At 48.5% G+C, this 19,208-nt stretch overlaps 1 protein-coding gene across 2 annotated transcripts; it reads left to right on the forward strand.

Annotated features, from left to right (window-relative positions):
- Positions 1 to 2,674: 2,674 nt before the first annotated feature.
- LOC307083777 (RNA-binding protein 38-like) lies at positions 2,675 to 12,352 on the forward strand. Of its 2 annotated transcripts, none has more exons than XM_079747733.1 (4): positions 2,675 to 3,161; positions 5,291 to 5,429; positions 5,731 to 5,785; positions 10,578 to 12,352. In XM_079747733.1, exons 1-4 carry the CDS (start codon positions 2,949 to 2,951, stop codon positions 10,951 to 10,953), a joined length of 783 nt encoding a protein of 260 aa, XP_079603859.1. In that variant the 5' UTR covers positions 2,675 to 2,948; the 3' UTR covers positions 10,954 to 12,352. The 2 variants fall into 2 exon arrangements, with proteins under 2 accessions (XP_079603859.1, XP_079603860.1); XM_079747734.1 differs by having other exon boundaries at positions 5,291 to 5,414.
- The last annotated feature ends 6,856 nt before the right edge of the window (positions 12,353 to 19,208 follow it).

The following is a 19,208-nucleotide window of genomic DNA, read 5'->3' on the forward strand; positions in this document are numbered from 1 at the left end:
TTAGGCTCGAGTCGGCACAATAAACCACAATGACAAGAAGATCAAAGGAAGAGATTGATTCTTCATGAAAGTCTTTTGACCACGCGACAAGGAGCTGCATTAGAGGAAATGAATTACAGTGGGAGTAGCAACAACAAGGGCCCTTGGTGAAAAGTGTCGCAGTTCGCGGAGGATAAGGTGTGACGGGAGTGAAATAACGGCCATTTTATTGAGGTCATTGCGTAATGTCACCCTAATGTTAACCTGTTGGTCGGTACTTCACAAGGGACCTCCAAGACAGCGAGGGTGAGAAATATAGTCGGACCTTCCTCACCACTCGGTCCCCAAGGCTTTGAAGAGGTCACCCGTCACTAGACAACAAGACTACGGTCTCTTGTACTGTAAAATAAGGCTTTTGATGTGTTGGTCGTCGTTGAAGACAAATCGGTTTGCTCACAGTATTATTTGTCCAGTCTTGCAAAACGTGATTCAAAGTTTCCCAACTCAAATGCTGCTAGAACCTAGTGAGAACGTCTGACAGCCCAACTGGGCCATGTTTAATGCATGCTTGTTAAGTTATTAAGTGCTTCCCTTTATGTAATGCTTTATGCATTTACCTAGTTAATGGACTGTATGGCTGTTCTTATTAAGGATGTTTTTTTGGACAGGTTTGGCGTAGAGCACCGTGTCCCAGTTGGCCCTTTCCCTTTAATTGCCTTGACCCGAAAGTAACAAATATTTCGAAGGACAAACCATCAACATATATTTTGCTGAAAGTAGTGTATTTTTTAATGCTGTTTGGATGCAAGATTTATAGGGCACCATTCAGAAGCGGATGTAGACGCAGTTGGCACCCGGAGTCAAACAACTCGGTTAAACAATCTGATTCTAGGAACTTCCCTGCATTTAAAAGACAGCCGCACACAAGAAAAAACGCAGCGCAGGTGCTGCATATTATTCTCGTGTTATCATCCCTTTCTCGTTTTATCTGTGCTCTTTAATTACAACCAGTTTTTCTCAGTCGCTTTGGTACATTTCTTGAATCATCCTCAACATTTGCAAAACAGTAAGTGCATTTCTCAAAACAATTCGTACAAATAGCAAAACACCATGGATAACCTGCAAAAGCCAGTCTCTTGCTCAAAATCCTTAGCTCATCTCTCAAAAGTAAACATCTGTGTCAGTGAACATGTCAGTGCAACCAGAATGACAAGTCATTGTGTATGGATAAGTCAAATTGCTTAGTCATGTTGTCGATACGACAATGTACTCTGGAGGGATGTTCTGATGTAAACTATGGCTAAAGTTTTGAAGACAATTATTGTAAATTTTAACACCTTAATGTATGTGGGAGATTGATTGCAAGAGACTGGACAAGAATTACATTTACGCTTTTACTGTTTGTAAGCTACTGTAATTTGTTGACAGACCATGCCATTGCGATACAGAAAGGAAAAGATAGCACTGCATAGTAAAAACAAAAAGAAACTAGAAATGTGAACATAGGACAATCTCCTTATGGAAAACTGTCCATGCAGTGCAGTCTACACCTCCAGACGTTCCTGTTTGTTGGGCCACAAATTCTCATCCACATTACACAAGCACCTTCATGAGATGTACCTTTGAGCTATTTCAGTAAACTGGTTGATCGTTGGTTGATCTAATGCGTCCTACATTTCCCTTCTTTAGAGATAATCAAGATTCACCTGGGAGTAATTGACCAATTCAGGACAGAGTTAGAAAAAAGAGTCTAATGGAAATGTATAGAAATATGCTTGACATATTATGACAACTTGTTCAGCCATTTTGCACGTAAAGACTTATGCAATGACCTAATACCTACATGTTGTGGGGACGAGACTATTCAACAGAGATCCATTGTAATACATTTTGATGGAAGGAGCAGAGAATTGTACATAATCATTTGCATGAATGGACCAGAGCATTTGCAACTTGTTCAAAGAAATTAGAAACCGTTTTTTTGATGTGCACAGCACAAGTGACACAATGATGTGAAGATTGAACAAGTAGTGTTGAGAATTTAAATTCTGTTCTGAGAAATGTACCAAAGCGACTGAGAAAAACTGTAATATCATGGTGTCCGCTATCAGCCTTAGCTATACGCACTTGTTGCCATCAAAGTAAAACAAAAACATGGGTTTTATGACGAGGGGATAAGCAGTTTGCTGTGACCGACATCACATCTAAGATAATGCATGGGCTTGTATCCATATATATTAGAATGACAATGTTTGGCAGTACCCAGCTATGATGTGATCTAGTATTATGATGGCAGCGTTGTTTTATTTCCCTGCTTATCTGCTGTGGTGGCACCCCCTTTTTTTTCTCTTTTTTTTGGTACAATCCTTCGGGGTTTAGGACATTTCACTTCCTCTTTTCTACTAGAATTAGACAAAGCAACACGTGTGGGGGGGGGGGGGGGGTCGCGCGTTTTGGATGTACAGTAGAGGCTTTCCTTTGTGTTGTAAAGAAGGACAAAAGCAGGTGCAAGCGAGGACGCTTGTAGGCGGGGGGGGGGGGGAAGGAGGGGGGGGTGGGGGGGGAAGGAGGAGGAGCGCTGACAAAGTTGTCACTCGAAAACTGTACCGATAGGTCGACTGTCCTGAATGGGCGCGGCAAATCCGGCGAAGTACAGGCTACATCTCGGCCGGAACACTTTACACACTCGTGCACACACACTGGCACAGTTACAAGCGGTTGGGATCCTGCTACATGAGTCGAGGCAGATTGTGTGAGAGAGATAGACTGAGAGACAGAGCGATACATGCCAACAGCAGCAGCAGCAGGTTGATTTAAGGAACGCACCAAAAAGGAAAAACATAACGCGGAGAAACTATTTGGAGCACCTGCCCCTGTCGTGTTATTATTTTGTTGCGTTGCCATATTAATCTGGAAAGTTCCTAGAATCCGATTCATTTGTAATCGTGCGGTAGGACTCCGGGTGCCAAATGCTTCTACATCCGCTGATGAACGGGGCCTTGGAAATCATGCATCCCAGCAGTATTCAAAAAGACACTACTTTCACCAAGATCTTTGTCGGTGGTTTGCCTTACCACACGAACGACGCGTCGTTGCGAAAATATTTCGAGGCTTTCGGCGACATAGACGAAGCGGTGGTGATAACGGACAGACAGACCGGGAAATCTAGAGGTTACGGCTTTGTAAGTAACTTACCTCGGTCACACACTCATAACGTGTTTTGTGCGTGATGAATATTCACGATGGAGGGGATATTGTAAAGATCTTGTCTTGACCGCTGTTCATAATGTATTGCGCGTGTGCGTAATATTCCAGAAAGTTATTTTTTGTGATCAATAATCAACACGCATTGTTCTGATACTCGGCCCACGTTGCATGACCAAGCCATTCCAATAAGGCAGCTTGTCAAACATAATCTGATATAGAGTTATAAGTCGCGCTAACGCATGGCTTCTCTATTTCTTGCTTTGGTTGCGTTATTTTAGCCTAATTAGGATGAGGCTACACTAAGTTGATGGGCAAACTAAGTAGATTATATCTCAACATATGTTTATGTCCCCCTGACCCCCACATGCACTTATTCAACTCGCCCCAGTGCTGGCCCCTTTTAGGAGCCGGCTTATCGCTCTTCAGCAGTAGGCCTATGTGCGCAGTCCACACATCTTCTCGTGCTTTATATGGTGCTTTTGGAAGGAGGGAGAATGTCCTTGCTTGCGCAGTCTATGTTAAACACTCATACACCAGGGAAAAGTAATGGCCGTTTTCAAAAGCACATGTTAATCATTGAATATGGGTTCGCTCAAAGATGAGCAGATTGGGTGAAGGGCAAGTTCACCTCCATGTCACGGACTGTTTGATCCAATGGCCTTTCTTAAGCCATGAAACATAAGGCGATAGCTTTAGGTGAATAATGGTGCGCAATAAACGATTCATTTCTTCCCCATATACGTCTTTTGAAATGTACAGTATATCTTGGTTTTGAGTTTGAGTTTTGGATGAGTTTGTGTATAAATCCATTATAACGGCGTTAACTCTCAACTCAAGGGTGCTATGGTCTATTAAGACAAAGCCAGTCATGCAGGCTTTTGACAAAACAGAAGCCTCTGTAGAAATGCAAATATTTACCAGAACCTGGGCGAGATACCCTGCCAATAAAACGGGGCCAAGCCAAAGATGGGTAGGAAAACTGTTATGTGTGTGCGTGTTTTCTTCTTAGTCAAGACCTGTAAGACAATGGCACTCATTGTTTACCACAGCTTTCAGGCTCCCAAGAAAAACGTCTGTGTCCGAGTGCAGTGTGTGTTAGTGTGTGTCGAAGGTTGGACATGCTTCGGGTCATGTAGGTGCTGCCCCTTTGGCTCCACCAAACCACGCTGTAGTGCTGAAACACCACCCAAGCATAAACAGTCATCAGCACTTTCTGTTCTTTTCCTCTTTGCGTCTTCATCCCCCCCCTTTTCTCTAACCTGTTCATCCTGTTGGTCTAGTAGGCTAGTAGAAGTGGGGTTTTTTTCTGGCCGTATTATATTTAACAAACAAAACCAACAGCACAAGCACGTACTGGCTATCAGGTGGATTAGCAGGATCCCTCTCAGTATACTAGGGCTCCACAACACCATGTAAACAAACTCCTTGTCCCTGTCTGTGTGTTCACAACACCGGCCCTGGAGTGGATCACAGTCCACATCTCTCCAGATTTACTGGTGTCTACTGCTGGAAGCACCACCGTTTTGAAGTCCCTTCGCTCAACTCAATTCCTCTGAGCTGGCATAAAACTGATCCTTCAAAACAGACGGGAACGTCTAATGCCAGCAGGAAGACAGCAGGGACAGACCTGTAGCAATCTCCTTAATATCTCCTCCCTAATTGGATAAGCTCCTTGATATTCATCCCGGATTCATATTTCAGCAGGTCTGCCCGTCCTGTCGTCAAGGACCAGGCTTGACAGCATGTGCTGCTAAGGGCATTCCCAAAAAAAAGCTGCTCCTCTGTGTGTTCTCATTTCATTTATTTTGGGTTGAAAGAAGTCGAGGACATTGTGGCGTCTATGTATGGGCATCTTGGCTCCATCCTGGTTCTAATCTCTAGCAGGATTCCATATTCACTTCTCCTACCCAGCCAGTGTTGAGAACCAATATGGCTGCAGGGGGAATATGTTCCTTGGAGGTATTCTCCTGGTTCAACTGGTTATGCCCAAAACAGAGCTTTTGAGCATCACCGCAGTCCTCTGGCTCTGTGTCAAGAGGAAAAACTATTTGTCATTTGTTGTCGTTTTTCTCTAATGTTGCCTTTTGTGCCCTTCCTCCAACAGGTCACTATGACGGACCGGGGGGCGGCGGAGAGGGCCTGTAAAGACCCCAACCCCATCATCGACGGCAGGAAGGCCAACGTGAACCTGGCCTACCTGGGGGCCAAGCCTCGGAGTATGCAGACAGGTGAGGAGCACGCGGGTGAGCACTCCTCTTTGTTTTCTTCCTGGTCTTTCTTAGCCGATACATTGTGTGTGTGTGTGTGTGTGTGTGTGTGTGTGTGTGTGTGTGTGTGTGTGTGTGTGTGTGTGTGTGTGTGTGTGTGTGTGTGTGTGTGTGTGTGTGTTTTTGTCTGAAACAAGTCCGACCTCTGTCGAGTGCAAGCACAACGGAGAGACACTGCCTGTGTCTCGCTCTGTGCCCATTGTGCATTGTTCCCGGTGTCCTCCTCTGTAAAATGCAAATGCTGTGTGTCTGACAGCCGGCCTTCTATCTCTTGCAGGCCTCTCCATCGGAGTGCAGCCCATTCACCCTGCGCTTGTCCAGAGGCAGTATGGGTAAGCAAATGGGAGGGGGCTTTGCTTCTTTTGGTGTTTCCCTCTATTGGCCTCTTTGGCTGTCTGACTAGGCTACAATCTTCTATTACGTTTGGTTGAAATGGCATCTATACTTTGTCACCCAGGCTACATTTTTGATGTGTTATTTTCTAATGCATTTATGAAATGCGAACAGTTCAGACTACAATCTTCTGTTATTAGTTTATCTTGTAGTGGCCTCTATTCTTAATAACCGCCAGGCCACATGCTTTTTGTGATCTGGCGTATGCTTCTTTTTATAGCCTCGGTGTTAACCTGTCTGACTACTTTTTTTTGCAAAACTTGTGAAATGCCTTTGGAAGGCACCCTGTCAACTGTTTGTTGTGTCAGCAGGAAATACCATGAAGCCTTATTTTGTGTTTTTATTTGTGTTGTGATAAGGCTTTTTGCGGGGGAATTTGACAGTTGGAAAGCTGATCGCCTAGCTGTGTCAAAACAATGCAGATGTACATTTGTGACTGCTTTTTGGCCAGCTCTGACTCTACTGTCAGGCATGCGGATGCAAATGTACCCAAACGCTGCAGCTTGCTTATCAGAAAATAAATCTAATTCTCAAGTCTTTTATCAAATGGCGCATTATGAAGTCTAGAGACATGTGGAAATCATTAACGACAAAAAATAGGTATTTCTCAATCCTAGTTAAGCGATATACAACAGTGCACTGAGAAAATGGATGTCTTATTCCTCTGCTTCAGCCTCTGACTTGAGTCACAAATCCACAGGTCCTTTCTGGCCTCAAATATGGCTAATTTCCCGGGGGTTAATGTCAGAAGAAGCTGCTAGTTCCCTCTCAGGACTCCCCGTTACCGTGGTTACTGGTGGAAAAAACAGGGCACTAGGGTAGGCTCCTCTGTCGTGTACGTCTGACAGGTGCTGGCTTCCTATTACAGCCTTAAACACCCCCAACCCCCACCCTGCCCCACCCCTTAATCTCTAGTGACCACTGCCCCAGAGAGAGATGGGGAGCGAGTGAGCTCTACAACACATGTACAGACTGCAAGCGAGCGAGAGAGAGAGCACCTGTTGGCCTCTATAGAGTCCACCTGGCAGACTTGAGGCCTGGCTTAAAAGAACACACACTCACACAATGCGTGTGTGTGTGTGTGTGTGTGTGTGTGCTGTTGTGACCAGTAGGGTCCAGAAGAGGTCACTGAGGACAGGAACTGTCAGTTGGAGAAGAGGGGCGGGTGTTGGTTATCCCATCTTTGCTACCCCCCCTGCATAATGGCACTGAACTGCCACATTCACCCGCGTGTTTTCTTCCCGTTTTTTTCTTTTTGTAACTGTTTCTCTCATCGCAATGATATTCCTACCAAGTGTCAGGCGGCCATTAGACTGAGAACCTGAAAACTGACACCCTTGTGAGACTGGTGGTAAAGGGGGGGGGGGTGTTCAAGGTGCTTTTGAGGCTTGTGTGGAAGGGCTGGGTGGGGGTTAATGGCAGGGAGGGAGGGAGGGGTGTTACACTGGGCCTATGTGAAGGCTTTAATGAGGCTAGGTGCACCCTGGGAAACCCACCTCCACAGGTGTCGGAACAAAGCACCTCGCTTTTTTTTGTCCGTTTACCTAAAAGAACACACGGTTTGTGCAGTTCATGCAGTCCTTCTTTAAATTTCTTTCCAGGTTTTTGAATGTAGATTGAAGCAGAGTGACCAAGGATTCGAGATTAGGCATTAACAGACAAACGTTCTCACTTCCATAATGGCTCACCCGTTCTCTACCACTGGAATCTCCCCGCACTGCCCAACCCGGGCCTGCCTCGCTTTCTGAAAGACGTGATGGCAGACACCGCACCCCCCTACCCGCTGTCCAGTCGGCACTAAACCCACCAGCTGACCTCTAACCTTTTTCCTCCTCCGCCACCCCACCTCCTCCTTCCCCCTCAATCCCCCCCCCAGCGTACTCCTCCCTCCTCCTTCTCCTCCAAGATGCCAGGGCCTCTCTATACACATCATGAGTGTGTGTGTGTGTGTGTCCGTACAGAGCACATCATTAATCTATACACAAGCATAACACACGCGCGCGCATCCGCGCGCGCGTGTGTTATGCTTGTGTATAGATTAATGATGTGCTCTGTACCCGTCTGTGCCTCTGCTCCCGCGGCGGGGGGGGTCGCCGGACTTATGTTTGGGTCAAAGCCAAATAACCCGGGGCGACGCACACAGAGCACCCGGGGACGGGGGGCTCATTATACGGAGCAGCAGCGAGCGTAGGCTCGGCCCGGCCGACAGCGCTGCATGTACGTGCGCTCATCCCTTTTTAAAGAAGTGTGCTGGGACTCAATGCCTCTTTGTTGCCACTGCGGGGCTAAAGTTCACATGTGGGTGGAGAGCGGCCTTCATTTACTTATGCGTACGCGTTACAAGTGAATGTGCACTCATTGTGTGTGTTCCCAGGGCGCTGCCAGTAGCAACCCCCTATCTCTCCCCCACCCTCACCCCCCCCTCCTCCCTACACTTGGCAGATGCCCCTGTGGAACTGTAGCGGGCCGCTATAGTTCTATTCTTCCAGAGAAAAGTGTGTCTCTCTCTCCCTCGCTGTTGCCTCACCCCCTCCCCCATTCCTCAGTGCGGTTAAAGCTGGCCACACCGGACTAGCATAGCAGCTCAAGATGGCAGCATTGTGTTAGCATCTCTGCTGTAACTGCCGGTAGCTTACTGGGCTCCAAAAATGTTCAAATATTGTGTTACTGTCGTTGATCAAGGCTTCCCGAGTGACTCCATTCCCTCTCCTGTCGTTCTGTTTATTTCTTGGTGGTTTTATTGCAATAATCCCATCCCTTTTGTCCGAGTGTTGCTGGCCTCAAGCCACAGGACGTCCATGTCATTGCTCACCGTTGACCCCCAGCCATCGTGTCGCACCTCCTTCCCTCCCTCGCTCCCAGCTGACCAGAGAACCTCCGCGTTGGCCGGGGAGACAAGAAGAGGAGCCCCAATACCGGGCTCGGTGCCTGGCCCCTGGTTCCACGAGGAGGGGGTTTTGGCTAAGGCTAAAGAGAGAGTGTCCCTCCCCAGCCAAACCTCAGGCCCACATGCCTAGACAGCGGCCCTCTTCCCCAAGGTGCCCTATGGCCTGAGAGTGCAGTGCAGTGTGGTGTGGTGTGATGGAGTGGTCCTTTATCTTCGCCTCTCCTTTTCTTTTTTTTTCTTTCTCCCTATTTTTTTCTTTCTCTGTGTGTGTGTGCGTGTGATTATGAAATGTGAAGAGGTTGTGCTGATTGTAGCGCAACTCTTCTCCTTGTATGGCATGGTTTTGGGGGGTTTGCAGTGGTGGCCTTGGTGAGCTGTTTGAAGTTCAACAGTGTTCTGGTGGGGGAGGGGTGGGGCTGGTAAGAGGGATGGGGGGGGGTGCTTAATTCCTCCTGTGCTGTAATCTTGACTACTGCATGCTTCTCATTGTTTTAATGTTGCCGTGTAGACCTTCAAGCTGCATCTCATGACTGGATTGATCCAGCTCCCTCCTCAATGTAGCCACGCCATGCAGGGCCGCGTTCTGTATTCAATCTGAATAAAATGTCATTCGTCAGTACTGAGATGCAGCTTTGTGAAGGTCAAATTTAATTATTTTGTCCATCGTGTGTGCATTTGCAGTGAGTGGTGTGCCCTTTCTTGACAAAGGTGTTCTATAGTACAAGATGCTCTCCTTGCACATCAACATCAGTCATCCAAAGCCCAAACTCGACACACTGACACAGAAAAGACGTGTACTGAAGTGGATTCAGTAGCAATTCTAAAACTTTATTACAGAATAGCCTCCTGTTAATAATAGGTGTGCTGTGAAGTCAATTAGATGGTGGGGTAGTTTGAGTTGGAAGCTGTTGTCCCTCTAACTACAGCCCAATGACTCATGAATTTAACCTGAAGTTGTTAACTTCCTTTCCTTCTTTAGTGTTTGTGAACAGATGCGTTCTTGTGGGTAAAGGTTCATTAAGAGAACCACAGACAACACCACAGTTACGATACTAGGTCCCTCTTCTGATAAGCTCTCCCTACTTCCCCATATCCACGCACCGGCACACCATGAGAAACAGACACACACCCTGCCCCCAGCTAACGTCGTCACCTGTGACAGCCAGCTTCAGATTTATGGGCCAAATGGAGAAATAGAAGACACAGTTCCCTATTTGTGTGTGTGTGTGTGTGTGTGTGTGTGTGTGTGTGTGTGTGTGTGTGTGTGTGTGTGTGTGTGTGTGTGTGTGTGTGTGTGTGTGTGTGTGTGTGTGTGTGCGTGCGTGCGTGTGCGTGTGCGTGTGCGAAGAATAGCAGCTGGTAAAACACTCTCCTGGTGCCTGAGCCTGAAAACCTGCCAGTAACGGCTGTCTCGATCCTTCACCCCCCACCCCAACCCCCCAACCCAACAGGTTCAGTAGGTTTTGTAACCGACGAACCGAGCGGTTGACTCAACTTTGCCGGGCTAATCCTTCCTTTTCTTTTTTTTTTCTTTCTCCCCCATCGGTTTTGTATTTGTTTCTCCCTCAACGTGCGATTAGTCATCGGCAGAGTAGAGCAGGAACCGCAGACGAGAGAGGGTTCAGCACACCTACAAAGAGTTTATATCCCACACACCCGCAGTGTTTATATTCCACACACACACACACACACACACACCCGCGCCCACACCCCGTCCCTGTGGAAACCGCACTCTCCCTTCCCATCGTCCCTCAGTCCCAGCTGTTTATTTGAGTGCCCCTCGCCCCCTGTTCTAACTCTGTCTCCCTCTCTGTGTCTGTCCCCCCCTCCCCCCTCCCCTCCAGGCTGGCCCAGCAGTACCTCTACCCCCAGGCCTTCGTGCAGCCCAGCCTGGTACTGCCCTCCCAGGTGTCCGGCTCCGTGGGCTCCAGCCCCTACCTGGACTACAACTCGGCCGCCGCCTACTCCCAGTACGCCCAGGCCGCCTTCGACCAGCACTACCCCTACGCTCCCTCGCCCGCCAGCTTCATGGGCTATGCCTACGGCCCCGGCTCCGCCTCCTCCGGGACCAGCTCCACGGCGGCCGCCGCCGCCGCCGCCGCCGCCTCCAGCCTGGCGGCCATGCACGCCAGCCTGGCCTCCTCCGGCGCCGCCGGCCAATCACAGGCCTTCCTCCACTACCCGCAGCAGCAGCACGTCCAGCCCGAGCGCATGCAGTGAGCGGGGGGGTCGACTGGCGGGCCGGAGACGCGCGGCGGACGGTCGGTTCTGAGGCTTCAGAACGCTGCGGGGACGCTGTTAGTGTGTCCTTTAGCGGGGGATCTTCAGGCGGAAGGAGAAGACTATTGCACTATACCATCAGGAAAAGTACTTTCCTCCAATAGGGCGAAGGGGTTGAGGGGGGCGGGGTTTAGAGGCCATGTCTGGGCTGGTTGAGGATACAAGGGGTCTGTAAGGAAGCTGTATGGATGTGTGTGTGTGTGTGTGTGCGCGTATGGATGTACGTATGGATGCTTGTGTGTGTGTGTGTATGGATGTACGAATGTATGGATGTGCTTGAAAGGGCTTTTGGAAACCTTTTTCTTTGTATAATCATTATCATGGTCTTTTTATTCTTCTATAAATGTCGTTATCCATGTGTATTTACCCTGTTATTATCAATGTATGCATCGTTATTAGTTTTTCTGCTCCACCAGCAGAAGCCCAGAGCGAGTGCTGTGGTCTCCTTGATACGAGAGAACTCCCGAGCAGGTAGACAGTTTGTGCTGCTCTGGGACAATGGAGACATGAAACAGGGTTAGAGAGATAAGTGGGGCGGGGCGGAGGAAGACAATTGGTTTGGATAGGAAGGGACACACACACACACACACAACCACACACACACACATACACACAAAGAGAAACACACACAGACACACACTTTTTATCTCAAGCCTTTCTCCATTTTTTATTAAAGAGGCCTTATTAAAAAAAAAAAACGTTTTTACTAAAGATTTCACCCTTATTTTTTGTTTTAACCAGCACTCCTTCGCCTTGCAGCAGAATTAAACAAAGTGCATCCCATTATTAACCAGATCCCTAGTGACACTAGTGTGCCACATTATTCTGAGGTTCTGGATGGTTCTCGAGGAGGGGGGTCCGGAGTGCTGGGGTACGTTCGGTCAGGTAGCGGACACTGAGCAAAGACACCAGTGCGTTTCTATAAATGTCCTTTTTATGTTCTTGTATTTTTAAACTGTTAATCTGTCACTCTCCAAAGGTCATTCATTGTACAGCATTTTTATAAATGTTTCAGTTAAACAATATTTATGAGTAGGTATTTATAGGAGATTCTAAGTTAAAATGCTTATTTTTCTGTGTTATTACAATTTTTGGCACTGAAGGTGTAGCCCTCCGAGGCTGACCTGTAAATCCACAGGGACAATTTTTGTATATCAGCCTAGTTTCTATCCAGATGTCGGGGAACATTTCTGTGGGTAAAAACAGAAGCTAGGCTCTTGTAGGGCTCTCATGCTGAGACACAAATGCTAGATTTGTTTCAATAAGATGTCCTTTACAGTGCATTCAAGGAAGCCATACCAAAAAAATAAAAATAAAGACTTTGTATTGTAAAGACTAATGCTTAATGTTTATTTATTTACAACGGTTAGTCTATGGTGTCAGAGCGGTCAGCCGTACGTTATTGGTTGTGTGTTTGTGTGTTTTTCTGTTTTGTGTGTTCACCTCTTATCAGGGCTGTGGTGCTGGTGTGTGTGGGGGGGGTATAGATGCAGGAGGCCCACTCTTTATATATACACACACATATACAAATACACATACACACCCCGCTCATATAAGGAGTGTGAAATAGAAGAAGCTAACCAGAGTTTGTGAGCAACTTGTTTAGTAGCTTTACTTCTTGGTAGGTTATTCATCACTGGCTCAGCTAGTGTTTAATCTTGAATCACATGGAGGAGGAAATGATAACCCACTTTTGACTCGGATCCAAGGTGTTAAAAACTCAATACAATTACACCTATGTAATTGAGTTAAAATAAAAGTCACTGTTAAGTAGGCCTACACAACCTAGCTCTTTGAGCATTCATTGGCCAATAGGCAATTCAAACTGGTAATGCATAGAACTACTTCAAGAAATATTTGACTTGTAAATGACCAGAATAATAATTCAAGTTGGTGTAATGAAAATCGACAAGTGGTTGATTATGCAAATGACGCTGTTTCATGAGAGGAACCCTTGCAATTGGAAGTTGTTATGGCGCGTGCGCGTCTATGTGAGTGCTCTTTGTAGGCGTTGCATGGCGTCTGTGTGCGATAATAAAATACACAGCAGAAGAACTCTCCAACATGCTGATACTAAACCCAGCAGCCAATAGGAGCCTAGCCCTGTTCCTTGTTGCTGAGTCACCTCATAGTCTTTCATAACACGCTCTTCGTTAGACAAACTGCTTGTCTTTATAACCACCAGTTCCCTGCAAGTCTCAAGTTTTCTTTGTTTGTTCCAAACTGCAGACCCCCCCCCCTTCCAATTGTCTCTCTCTCTCTCTCTCCCTCCAACCTCTTTTGTTTATATACACAACAGTTCTGCCTTACGTTTGGGACACCCCCACCCGCTCTTTACCCAAACACACACACTTCACTGCTAGAGCTGTTCAAGTCCCAATGTTTAACTGCTATATGTCCCTCTCTCGCCCTCCATATCCCTCTCTCTCCCTCCAGCCCTCTCTCCCTCTCTCTCCATCTCTCTCGCTCTCTCCCTCTTTCTCCATATCTCTCTCTCTCTCTCTCTCTCTCTCTCTCTCTCTCTCTCTCTCTCTCGCTCGCTCCTCCTCACTGTCTCCGCGTGAATTACAGGAGAAAGGAGCGGCGAGCAGCGCGGTGACAGCTTGATGAACGAGGTCATACAGGCCCAGCGGAGCGTGTTTTGCCGAGTCACCATTACCCTCTCCTCTCTCCATCACCTCCTTTTTTTCTCTCCCTTTCTCCTTTCCTTAATCTCGCCCTCTCTCTCTCTCCAACTCCTGTCTTTCACCGGAGAGCCGCCATCCAAAAAGGGCTCCATCTGCTCGGGGCTCTCTGGATGAATGTCTCTCTCTCTCTCTCTCTCTCTCCTCCAAAGTGTCCTGTGTTGTTTCTGCCCCCCCCCCCGGTTGCTCCGCTCTCCTTCCCCAGTAACCGTCATTGAAGAGTGACTTCTCATCACGGCTCCGCTCCACTTAAATTCAGCGAAGGGGGTCCCCAGGCTTGATGACCCTGCTTGTCGGGGGATCAGCAACTGACCCCTCCCCCATTCTCCCCTACTATCCTCTCCCCTCTCCCCCCTCTCCCCTCCGCTGTGTCTTTCCCCCGAGCCCACAGTGACTCTGACACGACACCGCCGGCTTATGCTCCGACCCGCTGCTCTCTCTCTCTCTCTCTCTCTCTCTCTCTCTCTCTCTCTCTCTCTCTCTCTCACACCCTCTCTCTCTCTCTCTCACCCTCTCTCTCTCAGTCTCTCACCCTCTCTCTCTCTCTCTCTCTCTCTCTCTCTCTTCTCTCTCTCTCTCACCCTCTCTCTCTCTCTCTCTCTCTGTCTCTCTCTCTCACCCTCTCTCTCTCTCTCTCTCTCTCTCTCTCTCTCTCTCTCTCTCTCTCTGTCTCTCTCTCACCCTCTCTCTCTCTCTCTCTCTCTCTCTCTCTCTCTCTCTCTCTATCTCTCTCTTGCGCCGTGCAATCGCAGACACAAAATGCCTCGTTGCTTAGCCTCAACCAGACAGCCCTCTTATTCCCCCCACAGCCCAAACAATGCGCACACCTTGCCAGTAATCCCTAGCATTCCCATGTCCTCCTCCCCCCTCCTTCTCCAGGTCTTATCAGGCTCTCTGTCTCCGTGTTGCTGGACGGTCTGAAGAGGGCCTACAGGGGCTTATGGCTCTATGGGAGATAGAGGGATCCAGATACAGCTCTATATTTACCAGAGTGCCTCTGATAATGGCCGTTTGTCATGTGCTTGTTTCCCATGACCTCTCTCTCCCCCCCCCCCCCCCACCCCCCCCTCTTAGCTAACACAAACACACACACACACACACACACACACACACACACAGTAGATAACGAGCACAAGTCTAGAGACAGTCAGCAAGTTAGCAACCGCTTTTTCAGGGTTGGGTCGATGTGAAGGGCCGGGGGAGGGTGGGATGTGTGCGAGTGTGTGTGCGCGTGTGTTGAGGACTACGATGGTTTGTTCAGGGTTGTTCAGATAGTGTAGGGTGTGTGAGTGTGTGTGAGCACGTGCATCAGGGTCACCACTTCTCAACCCCTGCCCTGGAAAATGCCCATGAGCAAGGCCCTCTCCCTAGTCCCAGACCAGCTCCCTGTAATCTGCTGATCGGATTGTATACATTGTCTGGTGTTTCAGGTCAACCTCGGATGTTAAGTAGAGTTTCTGCCTGATAAGGAAAGTGGGATGTTAGCATGGGATGAATAGGATTGGGTCGTTTTTTTTTTTTGTTGCCTGGGGTGGGTAAGGTGCTTCAAATCAATCCATCCATCAATCAGCTGACAGGCCGGCGTTTCGGAGCACCAGAGAGTGTAGCGGCAGACGTGGAGTCCGCGCCTGGGGTCTAAGGTCTTGTCTTGACGTGATAAGGACACAGAGCGTGGTGTCAGACACGAAGTCTTGCGCTGGACATTTATCGGCTGTTAAAGAGGGACTGAGACGCAACGCCGGTCTGCTATCAGCGGTTAAATATGGCCCCTCGTGTCACTTTCTCCCAAAGAGATACCTGCGGTGAGCCCTCCAGTAGGGCTGGGTGAGGGGCAGAGGTGTGTGATAGGGGGCGGGGGGGGGGGTCTGTGAGGCAGAGCAGAACCCACCAGAGGGCTGGTGGAGTCAAGCAGAGTCTGATAAAGAAAATGGAACACGACAAGTGGTTAATTAGCTGGAAAGAGATCAGGAGATAGAGAGAATGTGTGAGAGAAGGACAGAGAGAGAGGGAATGGGAGAGGGGGAGAGAGAGGGAGGTAGATGGTGTTGCAAGGTCAAATGTGGCCATTTTCTCAGAAACCGCTGGTCTTTTCTTTTTCCGGGCATTTTTGATAATGCTCATTAATCACACCTTAGGAAGTGTTATGATGATGTGTGGTTCTATGGTGTGATTGTGTGAACAAGTTTGGTGTACTTGCGTGTGTGGCAGTAAATGTTTGTGTGTGTGTGTGTGTGTGTGTGTGTGTGTGTGTGTGTGTGTGTGTGTCTGTATTTGTGCGTGCGCATGTCATTGCATGTTTGCTTGAGAGTCAATTATGCTGAAAATGCTCATTTGTTCAATCTGCATGCATGCGTGTGTGTGTGTGTGTGTGTGTGTGTGTGTGTGTGTGTGTGTGTGTATGTGTGTTTGTGTGAGAGAGCTCTCTTGGCATGGTCCTCCGTGCCTGTTTCCCGCCCCTCAGATTGGGTGTAATTTAGGCAGCGCTAGCCTGGCTGGATGGCAGCGCCGGGCGGTGGGAGCACAGTGTTAATCACTGGCTCACAGCCCACCAGGCACGACCCAGCTAGCAGCGCAACCACCCTTACAGGCGTGCATGTTCTGTCTCACACACACTCACACACAACGAACACACACATTCTCCCACACACACACTCTCATGCACACACTCTCACACACACACACACGCACACACACACACACACACACACACACACACACACACACACACACACACACACAAAGACATACACCAACACACTTGCTTACATACACCCGCTGACGCACAGACACACTCCAACACACACACGCACACCCACAGAGACACTGACGAACACTGACACACTGCCACAGTCAGTATGTATGTGTGTGTGGGGGTTTTCGTGCATGAGTGTGGGCGTTAGTGAGTTAAGTGGAGATGCAATTTCATCCAATGAAAGAAGAAGAGGTCAGGGTATATTGCATTGTTTTGTGGGGTTCCTTCTTCTCGCTGGATGTAAACTGCCCAGCGAAGCCCTGTTGACCTATGGCTCATGCCCCCTGTGGGTCGGTCACCATGTCAAGAATATGTGTGTGTGTGTGTGTGTGTGTGTGTGTGTGTGTGTGTGTGTGTGTGTGTGTGTCTGTGGGTGTGTGTGTGTGTGTGTTTGTGTGTGTTTGAGAGTGCCTGTAAATGTGTGCGGAAAAGTGTGCATATTTGTGTGCCTTTATATGTGTCTGCCTGTGAGTGCCTGCCTGTGTTTGAATTGTGTGTGGGTATAGAAGTATGCGTGCGTGTGTGGGTGTGTGTGTGTGTCTGTGTGTGTGTGTGTGTGTGTGTGTGTGTGTGTGTGTGTGAGTGTGAGTGTGCTGTGTGCGGGCCTATATGCATGTGTGTGTGTGTGTTTGTGTGTGTGTCAGTAAGCCTGTGTGTGTGCCTATGTGCATGTGTATGTGAACATGTGTGTGTTTGTGTGTGTGTTTGTGTGGGTATGCATGTGTTTCTTTGTGTATGTGAGTATGTGACTGTGCCTTTGAGTGTGTGTGTGTGTGTGTGTGTGTGTGTGTGCGTGCGTGTGTGTGTGTGTGTGTGTGTGTGTGTGTGTGTGTGTGTGTGTGTGTGTGCGTGCGTGCGTGTGTGTGTGTGTGTGTGTGTGTGTGGAAGCAGGAGGGTTCCTTGCCAGAGTTCCTTATCTCTAGGCAACATGTTTGCACCGACGGGCGAGAGACTCCACCTCCAAACCAGAGGACTGTTGAAGGACGGAGAGAGAGAGTGATATAAGGCCTGGGCATCAGAATTCATCATGGGACTCTTTGTCCCCGATACTCCACCTTTTGGAGAGAACTCAAGAGAGCGCTAGTGTTGTGTGATCTAGGCTAATGAAAACTTCCACTGTCTCGCGTGAAACGCCGTGGCACTTTAAAACCCAACAAAGTCTCCCTATCAGGAAATGGTGTTTACCGAATACACTAATATATGACTGAAACGAAAAACATTACAAACAACATAGCAACTGACGAATGCTCAACCACAGCATGAGAGGAAAGGAGAATAGGGCCATGATGATAGTAAACGAGAGACCCCGACAGATAAATGGAGAGAATGAGAGCAGAGAGACGGAATGAGACGAGGAGCGGACGGGGGGGACACCACCCCCGCCGACGACTACTGACAGCTGAGCTTCCTCTGTCAGCGGGGTCCTTAAACCACAAACTGACAAATGAACACATGCAGGCACGCACACTCACACGCACGCACACGCACAAATGAAAACCAATGCACGCACACACGCGTATACACGTATACGTGCACACACACACACACACACACACACACACACTCACACACACACACACACACACGCACACACACACACACACACACACACACACACACATATATAAACATGACCCCCCCCACACACACACACACACAGCAGGTCTATATCCCCCACTCAGTGCAGAAGTTAAGTTAACAAACGAGTGCTCATGCAGCACAAATACTAATTTGCTCTCCCAGCCACAGTTTGACATTGACTCTGTCAGACTGCACGGCTGGACCAACACTTCTTATGTAATGAGTGCGGTTCTACTGATGTTAATCCCACAGTCTGCCTACACTGTGTGTATGTGTGTGTGTGTGTGTGTGCGCACGTGCATGTGTGTGTGTGTGTGTGTGTGCGCGCACGTGCATGTGTGTGTGTGTGTGTTGCTGGTCCGTCTGCTAGTCCATGTGTGTGTGTTGTTAAATGCACATGTGTTGGTGTATGTTGTTGTTGAACATGCTTATGTTGGTGTCTGTCTGTGTGTGTGTGTCTGTGCGTGTGTGTTGGTGCGTGTGTTGTGTTGGTCTGTATGTGTATGTGTGTTTGTGAGCACAAACACCCCCTTGCCTGTGTGTGGCCGGACCCCCTCAGCAGAGTAGGGCAGGGCAGGCAACAGGTGTCAGGCGTGTGTGTGTGTGTCTATAGTTGTGTGTGTGTGTGTGTGTGTGTGTGTGTGTGTGTGTGTGTGTGTGTTGTGGGGGGGGGGGCAGTCTAAAACACAAAACAATGAAGCCTGTCTCTGCCAGTCTTCCCTGGGTCTTCCCAGTCAATTGGGGCAGAGGAGAGCAGCTGTCGAAACCCCTCCCCCCTACACACCCCCACCCCTGTTTACCTCTGCGCCAACAACTGTGTCTGTGTCAATATCAGTTGCTGTAATGTGGGCCACGTGTGTGTGTGTGTGTCTGTGTGTGTGTATGTGTGTGTGTGTGTGTGTGTGTGTGTGTGTGTGTGTGTGTGTGTGTGTGTGTGTGTGTGTGTGAGTGTGTGTGTGGTGATCCACAGTGAGTAAGTGCTGGGGTGCTCGTGTGTGTTACGAGGGCTGATGTGTATCAGATGGGAAGACTAAGAGAAAAAAACGCTATTTTTGTGTCAAATGCTAAGGAATAAACAACCAGGGGTTTCTGCTTCTGGGAAAATAATGAAGGAAGAGGATGGCTGGGGAGAACAGAGGTCGCTCCGACTATATTTTCCGATAACGGTACCCCCCCCC

Source organism: Pollachius pollachius (genome assembly GCF_949987615.1).
Source record: "Pollachius pollachius genome assembly, chromosome: 12".
NCBI lineage: Eukaryota > Metazoa > Chordata > Actinopteri > Gadiformes > Gadidae > Pollachius > Pollachius pollachius.